Source organism: Acanthaster planci, linkage group LG03, assembly GCF_054643075.1.
Source record: "Acanthaster planci isolate LZ-2023a linkage group LG03, COTS_SCS, whole genome shotgun sequence".
Classification (NCBI taxonomy): domain Eukaryota; kingdom Metazoa; phylum Echinodermata; class Asteroidea; order Valvatida; family Acanthasteridae; genus Acanthaster; species Acanthaster planci.
In genome coordinates, this window is record NC_141779.1 from 24,258,429 (window position 1) to 24,270,570 (window position 12,142).

At 40.8% G+C, this 12,142-nt stretch overlaps 1 protein-coding gene across 11 annotated transcripts in view; it reads right to left on the reverse strand.

Moving 5' to 3' along the window:
• LOC110973105 (uncharacterized) overlaps positions 1–12,142 on the reverse strand; it is a 200,743-nt gene that overhangs the window by 84,077 nt on the left and 104,524 nt on the right. For all 11 annotated transcript variants that reach the window (XM_087134012.1, XM_087134016.1, XM_087134013.1 and 8 more), the window contains exon 4: positions 2,070–2,202. In XM_087134012.1, coding sequence (XP_086990138.1) covers positions 2,070–2,202 — 133 coding nt within the window. The remainder of the gene's footprint in view (positions 1–2,069; positions 2,203–12,142) is intronic.

Below are 12,142 nucleotides of genomic sequence, written 5' to 3' on the forward strand. Positions count from 1 at the left end.
TCAGGTGGCCTCAAATTTTTAAGACAAGCATGTAAAATACAGCTTTAAGCTCATGGTAAACAGTTGAAGCCAGGCCAGAGTAGGGAGCTCCTTCAGAAAGGCAGGTGAGGGCTTCCAGTCCCCCCCCCCGGAAGTACAAGACGGCCCACTGGCAAGACTTGAAACCAGCCTTTTCTGTCTTTCCAACTTGTCCATCAGTCACAAATACAACCACCTGGCCGCACTTCTCCTTAAGCAACAGGTATAAGACGTTCCTGGAATCACAGAACAGCAGCTGCTAAACTTTCTTTACACGGGCACCTGACCAAAGCAGCCGGTACACTCGCACAACATACAACTGCATTGGCCGGTAACGAATTAAGCAATTTCCGATGTTGCTTAGAGGATTTCCGAAACTGACGGGGATTAAGTACAAAGCTGGGGGCTTATGCCGAGATGCAAAAATTCTAAATTCAGTAAAACGCGGCGGAGGATACAATGGAGTCTACGGGATTCAGAAACTAGGGCATGTCGGAGGAGGCTTCTCGGAAACAACTTAATCCTAAAAAACACCCGCACAGCTACTGGGCAAATACGGATTGCGTCAAAGAACAAGGAAATCAGTGCAATCAACTTACTCTCTTATTCTCTCTGCTTACCTATACCTCGGGTTGCAAGAACCCACTATTCTCTGTGACGTTAACAATGAGTTATGGCAGGATGTAGCCAGAATATGACGGATTTCATTCGCAAGGGAACAATTCTCGGAAGAGCTATGACGACTGCTCGGAGTCGCAAGAGTGTCATTCCGTTCCTGCAAAGCTGCCGTAAGTGATAACTTAAGTCCTTTGGCACAAGACAAATCCATTATCACAGCCAGGTTTGATCTGTAACCATGGTTACCAATTCAAGACACACTACAAATTTTCAAAATAAAAAATACTGTCTCCAACAATATCTCTTCCTAAAAATCCACAAATCTGGCTGATTTTTAGCCAATCTGATTCCTCACCACACATTTCTGGTGAAAGCTTAAACCTTACAGGCTACACTGCACGTGAAGTTTACTAGTAACTCTAAAAATCATGACCCCTCAGCTGCAACTATCTCTCCCATAATCCCGTCAGGTAAGTCATTTTAGGACAGAAATATTTCCCCCTATTTATCAATCCAACTATTGGCACAAAATTTTGCCATTTACAGATATATGTTAAAGTATAACTTCCCAGATCTCTTTGTTAATTTTGAATAGTAAGTAATCAATCATCCCTTGCAAAAGACTGCCTAAATTATTGCCACTGATCTCCGGCAAAATAACCTTAGATCTCAAACAAGCTGAAAGCCTTTTTGTGACCATGTACATCACTTCATGTTCATGTTCACATCAATAACGTCATTCTCTACGAATGTAAATGTTACAGAGTTTTCAGAATGATCGCTAAACATACACCAAAGCAAATGGTATCCTATTTCCTTCAGGTGATGAATTGACAGGCACAATGATGTGTGCACAATCGACCCAACTCAACTGACTCAATTCAAACGATGATTCACTCAAACATGTACCTTTGGTTTAACTATACAAATTCACACCACTGTGCTCCATGTTCACAAAAACACTTGTCTTTGGACATCAAGATCAATAATGTAAGGATCCCCCCCCCAAGAAAAGAGCAAACAAAAAAGGAAACTTTAACTTTTGCATGGCAAAGTGCAAGACTGAAATTCAGAAGATTGAAAGTATTAGGTTTTGCAGACACGGTGTTCAGAAAAGTTAGTGTCATTTAAGGAGTTATTTTAAAATGAAAATTATTTTTTCAACCTAACAGGTGAACTTGTTCAAATTTGAAAAAAAGGTAGCAAATGAAACCATCAAAATTTAAATTTTGTACTCTATTACTACAACATTAAATCAGAAATGTATCAGAAGATGACGAGGGAGAGCATAATAGGAGAGATGGGTCAGGTGGACGTAAATCCCTGGTTTTGAATCTTCATTGCATCCTTTCCTTCATGTCTAGTGCTCCGAGGCAAAAGCTGCATTGTACAATTCATAGGGCATGAACATTTGGAACTCAAGTCAAGTTTACCTTTTTCAAGATCCACGGGGAAGACGTCCATCCGCTCCACTCGTTTCTCCAGCTCATATTCAGCTGAGGCCGCAATAGGATCAATGTCTTCATTTTTACGATCATACTCATGAACAGCCCACGTTTCATAGACCTACAGGTAAAATCAATTATAGATTGTCATGATAAGTGAAACAAGCAGAAAACATCTCACATATTTCAGGTTTGATACAGATTTGGTTTGGCAGCAATCTTGTAGGTCAGAGGATTTGTTCAACGGGGGTTTCCACAATAGGTAACTGTTGCATATCCCTATAGAACAAAGGCTCTAACCAGCAAATTTCTATGCTTAGATCGTTTCTTCAAATAATTTATCAAAGCTTTATGAACTTTTTCAAGTTCTACCCTTGTCTCACATGCCACTTTCAAGTGACAAATTTTCTACCTTGACTTGCCATGCATGCTGTGTCTTTCAGGAATTTTTTTCAACAAATTTGTAAAAGACTGAAACTGAAAAAAGGAAAATAAATGCATTTACGAACTGGGGTAAATTCATTTCCCTTCTGTTAATTTCCAAACATCCATCTTAAAAATATGCCCCGACCGTACCCAATGTTTCATATTTACGATCAGGACAAGGTTTGAACCAGTTCTTGACAATACACCGGGGAAAAAGAGAGAATTTTACAGGGCAGGAAAACACAGGGTTCTGGTAGTTGAATCTTGAGAGGCTAAAAGCAAACACACTAAGGAAGATATCAAATATCCTCATTCAACTAGCAAAATGTCATGAAAAATCTCCTGCCCCTCTCCGGGGGAAATGAACGGGTAAAAAGCTTCAACTTCCAGACAGTTTGTGGCAAAACCAATTGATGAAACAGGACACAAGGATTGTAGGCATTAAGAGGGGCAAAAGACAAAGGAACTGATTGACAGCAACAAACATCTTCAAAAATGGAATTTTTAATCTAGATAAACATTATTACCGGCAAACAGGCTGAGATATGTTGGTACCTAACGATCCAAGTGCTACAGCTGGCACAGCCGGCAGTGGAGTGATTGATATGTGCAGTAAGGTTGTGTGATCACAGAGCATGGTTGGAGGGTTATCTATGCTCACTTATTGATGGAGGGTGTGTTACCTGATTACATTTAATCAGGCAGTGCAATCAGCCGTAGAGATCTGTCTAGACACTGACAAAATTTGCATATCCCTAAATCAGTGGCCAAGACAGTACAGACGACACATATCACGTGCATAATTCCAAATTCTACCAACTTTTTAATTCTGTATGGTTAGTAGTTTGAATACAAAGGAATTTGGAGCTGAGTGACTTTAATTCATTCTTGTTGAAAAAACCCTAATGAACCATGCAATCTAAAGTTGAATGCAAAAGGCTATTTTGCTCAAGTTTTATGAGTTTATACTTAAGCGCATGCGGTCGCTTGAATTAGAAAATTAGAAATAACTGTTTGACCTGTTAGATGTTCTTGACAAGTACATGCACATGAGCACCAACTATCACTTTGAAAAGCTTGCTCAAATGGCTTTTAATTTGTGAACAGCTTTTCAAACTAACACCATAGGTCAAAGGTGCCGAGAGAAGAATTGGCTGGAACAAATCCTGTTGCTTAAAGATGCACTTTAGAGTAATTGATGTCACTGCTATGAGCACAGCAGCTAAATCACTGCCAGACAAAGGGCACCAATCCTCCTGTCTTCGCCCTGGGGAAAATTACCCAGCAGACATTCCATCAGACCTTGGCCAGACATTCCCAACTCTCCTCGCTTGGGGAATCTTCAAGGTCGCTGCCAGGAGATCACTCTGTCCTCTGCGACTTCCTAAACGTGCTTCCGTTGCAGTCCATTACTGCCAACGAGGTCTATGTTCTTTGCTGTGAAGGATCCATTATTAATGTTGGTTTTTGAGTTCTGCTGCTGAAGTTTTATCCAGGTCGAGCATGTTCATTTTGTGGCCTATGACATTGCAGACATACATGGGATTACTATGCTGTCAATAACCAGCAATCACAATGCTCTCCGAGTGATATTACACAAACAAACCAAACCAAACAAAACAAAAAAGTTGCAAGAGGCTTACGGTTTCTTGAAGAATTTGCTTTACAGATTTAGATGACAGGATACAAAGTAATGAAACATCAAATAACACCCTCCCAAAACTGATTTCAAAACTTTTTCAGAGCTTTCTCCTGTTGATGTATGTTTTGCAGCCAGTGTTTACCATTACTTTCTAATGCTATAATGAATAAATTCATGTATCAATTTTATAAATACAGAATAAGAGAAAAGGATCTAAAAAACACTTCCTCCCTCTATGAAATACATGAACACAGTGAAATCGTTTTTCACCCTCTACTATCTCATGCACTGCCTTCAGTTCACTTGCCATTGTTTCATTCCAGCGCTTACATATTCAGGTACTTGTAGCTGTTATGTAGGAGAAAAAATATCTCGTGATTGTCTGGAATAAGTTGGGGTATCATGCAACAGATGGACCTGTCAGAAAGTCAAGACCTCAACTGACTGCAGTTCACTTGTTTCAGATCACTGAAAGGGGGAAGCAGGTTGACATAGTGGTTCTTTCCTCGCCTTGCACCTCTGCATCCGGGTTCAATTCCCCACTCCGTACACAGGTGGATTGGTTTTTCAGTCCCTACCTGATTCTGTGGGTTTTCCTCAGAACATTCCTCTGGGGTTTTCCTCCCACCTCTAAAACTGTAACTGCTTCTCATTGTCTCCTCTCTACAGGTTTCCTCAGGCTTGCGAGCTACAGTGCCTAGAGTGCTTTTGAAGAATCCTTGGTGTTATTACCAGAAATAATTAACAAACAGAAGACTTTTGAAAACAGAATTCACACGGTCTATAGCATATTTTGAGGCCTTGTTGCTTTGAATAAAATCCTCTTCCAACAGGTTAATTGAAATAGGACAGAGCTTTCATTTAGCACATTCATGCGTTAGTAAAGTGTTGGCAGACTTTGAGTGTGAGATGTGAGGTGTATGTTGTCATGGTGTTGGTTGCCATGTGGCAATATTCCCGAATGACTGCATGACCATGAATTTCCAATATCTACAGGTTGAGTGCATCACTGAGGAATACCTTCTTAATTTGCAATCTGAGGAGCAACATGATTGGATATTTCACCTCCATTTTCTCAAAGACTTCCTGGAACAAAATAATTTGGGGGGGGGCCCTCTGTTAGATTTTCCCTTATCAGCCTGGCTGGATACGTGTAAGGCATACATGCGTTGAATCATTTCACTATGACTGCTATTGGTACTGTCAGGTAGCACGCATCAGTGAACCTGATAGGCATGCATGAATACCTGTAACTTGATCAGAAAGGCCCTGCTAACAAGCTTGAGGTCGTCTCACCAACCGCAGGAAGAACATTTTTTATTCTTCCCTAAATCCATTACCAGTCAATTTGCCAAACCCTGGAGAATCTTCTAGCACTTAGCATAGATGTGCGCTTGAAATATGACCTTAGGTTGGCCGGGAAGTAGTAAACCAATCACATAGTTTTATTTTATGAAACTTTGAACTTGTTTCCCTCTGTCCTTTCAAAGTTCTTTGAGCTCAACAATTATTATTATAATTGCTGTCATTAATAATACCTAGTAATGACACCAAGGATTCCTCAGAAGCGCCCTCGGCACTGTAGCTCACATGCCTGAAGGGGACAGTGAGGAGCAGTCAGTTTAGTTGAGGCGGGAAGAAGACCCCAGAGGAATATTCTGGGTGAAACCCAAGGAAACAGGTAGGCACTGTAAACCTAAACCACATGTGGACCGAGCCGGGATTCGAACCCAGACCAGAGAGGTGGAAGGCGAGGCAAGAACCGCTACGCCAACCTGAATACAAAGTCAAAAAGAGGGCCCTTTTGAGCACAATCGAGCCATTTCACACCATGGCCGGCCGGCCGAGCCCGAGTATGTCGTTTGATGATGGATGTCTCCAATCTTACCACCTCGGATATGAGATGATAGCAAGCACCGCATCGCAATTTTGCGCCGTTTTCCATTGTTTGCTAACGTCTGTGCTACGTAACACTTTCCCTCCTCTTTTGATTGGTTGCTTTGTCATCTTCACACCACTACAAACATTCTCTACCCCAGGAACCACTAGAGTGGCTGTCTACAAATGCATTCTCTCATTTCTATTAAAACACTCCTCTCTTTTGCTATTCATCCATCTGCAGTCCTGTTAATGTTGAACCAAGTTCTGTTTTTACGACAGTTTCTCTCCCTCCCCCCATTTCATTTCCCATCAATGGCTAAAAGGAAGTTTGAGATTTTTACACTGACTGCACGTTGTACATGTGGATGGTCCTTTCTATTCCGCTTTTTCCTGAGAACGTTTTCAATATCATTGATATCTGAACATTTCATTTCTTCAATTTCCGCAGAACCATTCACCAATAAATAATTAACTTCAATGAGGTGCCAGTCTGTAGTCATTTTGATTGAGCTGTCTTTGGAGACACTTATTGTACACTACTTTAATGAACCTGGTGATTCAGTATGCGCTGGATTATTAAGCCAGACTGATTCTTTGGTTTTTCTCTGCAACACACCCTTCTCCGTGCCTCGTCTTTCTTTCAATCTATACCTGGCTGGTCTGACATTGGTGGAGCATGAAATGCATCCACAAATAATCACCTGAGGTTTTGAGGGCCCACAGCAGCATAGGGTCTATGGTAGACATGTACATTCATTTTGCCTAAAGGTATCCTTTAAAATACCCATTCCCTGTGTTCTACATCAACTTTTGTAAAATGTCTTAATGGTGTACTCAGCACTTTTTAGATTTTAAAAGATTGTTCAAAAAATTCCTGAAATAAGGAAAATCCTGATGCCAAAAAGTTCCTGACAAATCTTACCCCTGCTTACCTTGCCAGATTTTCATTTCTCTTTAGCCTACATGTGTAAGTCTTTGTCTAATTTTATCTCTTCAGAACCTTCAACAAGGCCACAGGCTAGCCATATCATACTTAAAGCAAATGCAGAGCTGAAGTGAATTTCATGACATCAACAGGGGTAGATCTGCCGCCTCAGTTGCTACTGCTGGTTTCACTTTGTCCTTCATTTCTCATTCAGCAGACTTCAAACCATTCAAGTCTGGTAATAACCATCCTTCACCTTAAATTTTAAATCCTTCAATTTCCAGTTCCACACAAAGGTCTAGGACATTCGTCACTGACTATTCTCAGTCAGACCATATTATTTAAATTGCTTCCCATAATGAAGGAATGATCAACAACATTTAGGACGCACACATTGCTTTTCAAATTCAAGCAGCCTGCTGTTCAGGTAACATTTTGTGTAGAAAAGTCTTCCTCCTTGAAAAATGGAAACACCTTCCCTACTTTTCCATAATGACTTTGGTTTGTATTATCATACGACATGCCTCACATGAATTAAATTGTTAAATCTGTCAAATGCATATCAAGAGAGATCTTTTTGTTTTTGATTTTCATTAAATGGTGTTTAATAAACTGTTCTGCATTCAGCATGGTATGGACTCAGATTGTGACCAGATTGTAGCCATGGTTCTCAGAGGCTCGGTGTCACTGTGTTGATCCCTGGAAACTACAGGAACACAGTCATAGCCATAGGATCAAGTGATTCAGACTGCTCCTGGCAACCAATATCATGAATTGATGTTGGGATCTCCATGTTGGCAAGAGATATAAGTAGAGGCGGGAGCAGACGAGTCCTACTCTACTGCTATTCCGATTTGCACAGGAGCACTCTGGTCTAATTGATAATGCCAAGGGGCAGTTAGTTGAAGTGTTGTGAGCTGATTCCAAGGAAATGATTAACAGCAGAAAAGTTGTGCTAATCCTGTGCAAGTTTCATGGCGTTGACGTGCTAACATCTCGTAGCTTGGAGATTTCTGTTGTTGCACCACATCCAAGTTCTACCGGTGCCTCGAAGGCGTCAAGCACATTAAACACAGTAAAGGGGACCAGTAAGTTACCATCACACTCTCAGTGTTTCCCTGATGGTTTTACTCCTTTATCATGCCTTGAGCACTCTACTTGTTCTGTACTGATAAATGTACATGTACATGTAACCGTGTGTAGGCAATGACTAGATCAAGAACAAAGCATCATCTCTGTTTTGATATAAAAAATCAATGTCCATTTTAAAGTTCAAAATGGACAGGTGAATTTGGTTCCATCCCTTTTTTACAGCAAAAGGGAAAAACAACTGTTTCATTGAAACTACAGCCTGCATGAATGTTTTGGGTGTGGTAACACTTTCAGAAATTTATAACTGGCCCCCTTTTCTATGTTTTGTGCCATATCAAACATGTACTTCCTACAGCCATGCTTATACATACATTCTGCACCACTTGCATGAAATGGATGTACGTTCTGTTAGAGAATTGTACACGAACACAGATCTTTATTATTTATGGTCATGATATTCAGAAACATGTGCTATCAGTTATACCGGTGCCATGGTGCTCGACGCTGCTTGTGCCTTTTTGCAAGGTACATGTACATAGAGGTAGCGCATGGCAGCCATTTTTCTGCTAAGAGGTTTGTTCCACAGGGATACGCCTGAGTAGACCTTTTGTGATATCCTCCCTACCAAAAGCAGTTACCAGAAAGATGACCGCCATGCACAATCTCTATTACTCCATTGGTTTCTCGTGGAGAACACAGTGAATGATGGGCATTTTATGGGTGAGCACACTATATATAAGATAGCATACTTTATAGAATATAGGCAGTTTGAACCAACGCTCTCCCCAGGGAACCGCTTTAAGGACCATTTTATTGCCTAGTAAACCAGGGGTTAATAATGTCGCATGTGCTCTGATTGCCTTCAAATATAACTGCATTTACTGAATTGCTCAATTGACTCTGTATTGAGATTTGGCAGGCAAAACTCATCTGAAAGGCTTATGGAGCATGTGGAATTGACAGCAGGTGACAGAATGTTATTGCTTTTAAAGGATAACTAAAGCACTTGAATTTTGAATTTGGATATCCAAAATGAAGCATATCCAAAGGTTTTCTTGAGGTTTCTAAAGAAACCTTTTCTACTTGCTTTGACTTTAATGTGAGCTACAGTAACCCACACAAACTCCTAAATGACAAATCTGCCCTCTTTAGCCTGCTTGGCTCATCAAAAAATGGGCAAAAGAGCTCTCTCTCTCTCCTGTGAACAAAACCCACATTATGAATCCTACCTGATGTTTCTGGAAGTAACATCCGGACTCCAACAGCCCAACAAAGATTGACCCCATGTGCACACCTAGGTATCAAATATTAATCCCCCACTAGGGGCAAATTGACATTTTTTTTTGTCCTCCCATCCACTTTCTTCTTTTCAACAACACATACTCTGAGTCCTCCAAGCTTCCTGAATATACCCTGGCCTTATCTCACAATTGCACTGCTGCCTCGCTCCCTCTGTTAATATCGCTGTCACGCTCAGTTGAGTCTAGCACAAACAGCACTCCTCTCAAAAAAAAAAAAATCAATGTCATCTTAATCATCAACTCAGATCTAATCCCAAGTTGTCATGGCATGGAGGTGATTTTTAATACCTCCACTGGCATAGGGCATGTCTTCCAATGCCAACAGTGCCAAAATGTTATTTTTTTCTTCTTTTTAAAAACTTTTTAATTTTTGCTTTGATTTTTGTTTGAGGGGCATTTGGTAGCACTAGCGGAAATCACATTTTGCTGCCAAATGGTGTTTGGCATGCTGGTCAAGGGATTGATTGGGAACTGGAAGGAAACCGCACGTAGCCATGATAAAATAAAACTTGAATACATATACGTAGCTCCTACGTGTGGTCCAAGTGTTTACTTAACAGTGTAAACCAATTTACCTATGTGAACAGGAAAGGCCTGGGATACACAGGGGAGACATCTCAAAGTCTTCCCATGGCCAGACTTACCACGTTTTCTGGTAATGGCCCAGGCGATTAGTTTCTGGTGAAAGTTTGATTAATGGCAGATGGAACGGATGATGCATCCCAGGGATGGTGGAGGAGGAGGGGAGGAAGTCCAATTGCATCCCAGCAAGAAATAAAGCTACTGAGTTTGGTAAAATCCATATGGAAGATTGCAGACAACAGAAATTAGTCCCATTTTGCCAGTATTGATCACCAGGATGGGGGATTTGTTATTCCAAAGAGATCAAGACTGTTTTTGATTCCCCGTGGACGGGAAGTCAGTCCTGCAGTTACTAGGACAAACTGCTCAACTCGAGTTCCTCCCGCTAAAGAATAAGTGTCCCTTGCAAAAGGAATTCAAAGACTGGCCATGAGTCGGAAATACTGAACTTCTGAATCGCACTGTCCTCACCAGTTTAAAAAGGTGCCAATGAACTATTTTGCTGGTGACAACAATCCAAGCTCCCGATAAAGCCACATAACTGTCTTATTGCTGTACACCAACATGAAAATGGGTCACTCATAAGAATGCTGGCTTTAACAGCTACCGGTAAAAAAAGCAGGTATAGACAGGGAGAGATAGTGCACCATGACTGCTCACAAAATGAGCAGTGCAGAGGATACACTGTGTCGGCAAACTACATACGTTCATGTACATGTTTTACTTTACCACAGAGAACACAACACAAAGGAATCAAAGGATGTGTCCCTGTCCTCAATGGGTTAGTAAGTCTGCTGTCCTCAGTGGTAAGAGCTTATGCTGTGTCTATCTAGGAGAGTGGTACACAAGTGTGTCCCAATCGAAAGGAAACTGGTGAATTTCGGGGTGGGAACTCACTGTGTGCATGTGCAGATCTTGGCATGGTTGAATGTTGAATTTCTGTACCATCTTTGTCCGAGTGCCAAGGTGCATGCTCGAAACTGCTTTAAACATGGGCCCATCTCTTGATGAGACTGTTTTATACACAGTGACAATGGCATACAAGAATCGGCCATGTCTCCATCTTTGTTACAGTTACTTCTGAGTCATTCCAAAAAACAACCCATCGTGGGACGTTAGATTGTACACATACAAGTCATCCGCCCGATGTCAGACAGGCAAATCCTGCAGGTTGTCTTGCTCAGAAACTCCATCTCAATTCAGTCGATCAGATAAAAATTTCAGGATGATCATTCATGCGGATGCTTGTATGCCTTATTCTTTCAGAGCACGGAATGACGTCAACTCTTTTATTGATGATTTTACCGGCACCTCAGGAATAAAGCACACTGCAGCTGATCTTTTTGTCCTGAACATTAAATACTGCAAGTACAAACTTGTCACAACTCAACGATAATAAGGGATAAATGCTGCTACAGTTTGTTACTTGTGATGTTGCTGCATTCTTGCCTCTATCTGATCAGACGTGATGCATCCAATCCAATCTGAATAAATAAAACCGGACCACCCAAACCCAACAAGCAAACCAAAAGAAGAATTTGTTGGATCAGGAACAAAATAACATCAATGAGATCCACAGCACAAGAATGAATACCTCAAATTTCAAAATACCTTAAATCCTTACACCGGATAATTAGTTTCAGAATTTTACAATTTAAGCCAGATATTTGACTTAAAAGTGCTGTATTTTACGCCAAGTAAAATTGGGTTCACTTGCTGCATACAATGTACATGTGTGAGCTTTTCAAACTAATTTTAAATGGAATTTGGAATTAGATACATTAACAGTCAAAAGGACAAAGCGTTCAATATTTCAATACAACTAACCTCAGAAAATGATAATTCTGTTGAACCCAACACTGAAATAGCAAACTGCGGGAGGGGACGGTATGGCAGTTTATTTGAAAGGCTTGGATTTCATTGAATTCAGTGGGCTTCATGACCTACTGTTGATGGATTCTACTGGATTTAAGAGAATAATCTAGGACCTGTACATGGCCTGAATTGAGTTCAGGTTTTCAACATGTTACTACGATGGTCATGCTTACCCAGTACTTGGGACACAACGTCAACAATCAGCTTACCATGCCTAACTAATTATTGATCTATTCAGTGAAGGAATGACGTTGGCTGTAGCCTTGATATATTGTGACCTTCAGAAATCTACAAGGGGGCGCTGACTATAGTAATCCCCCACTCTCCAACTAATGCC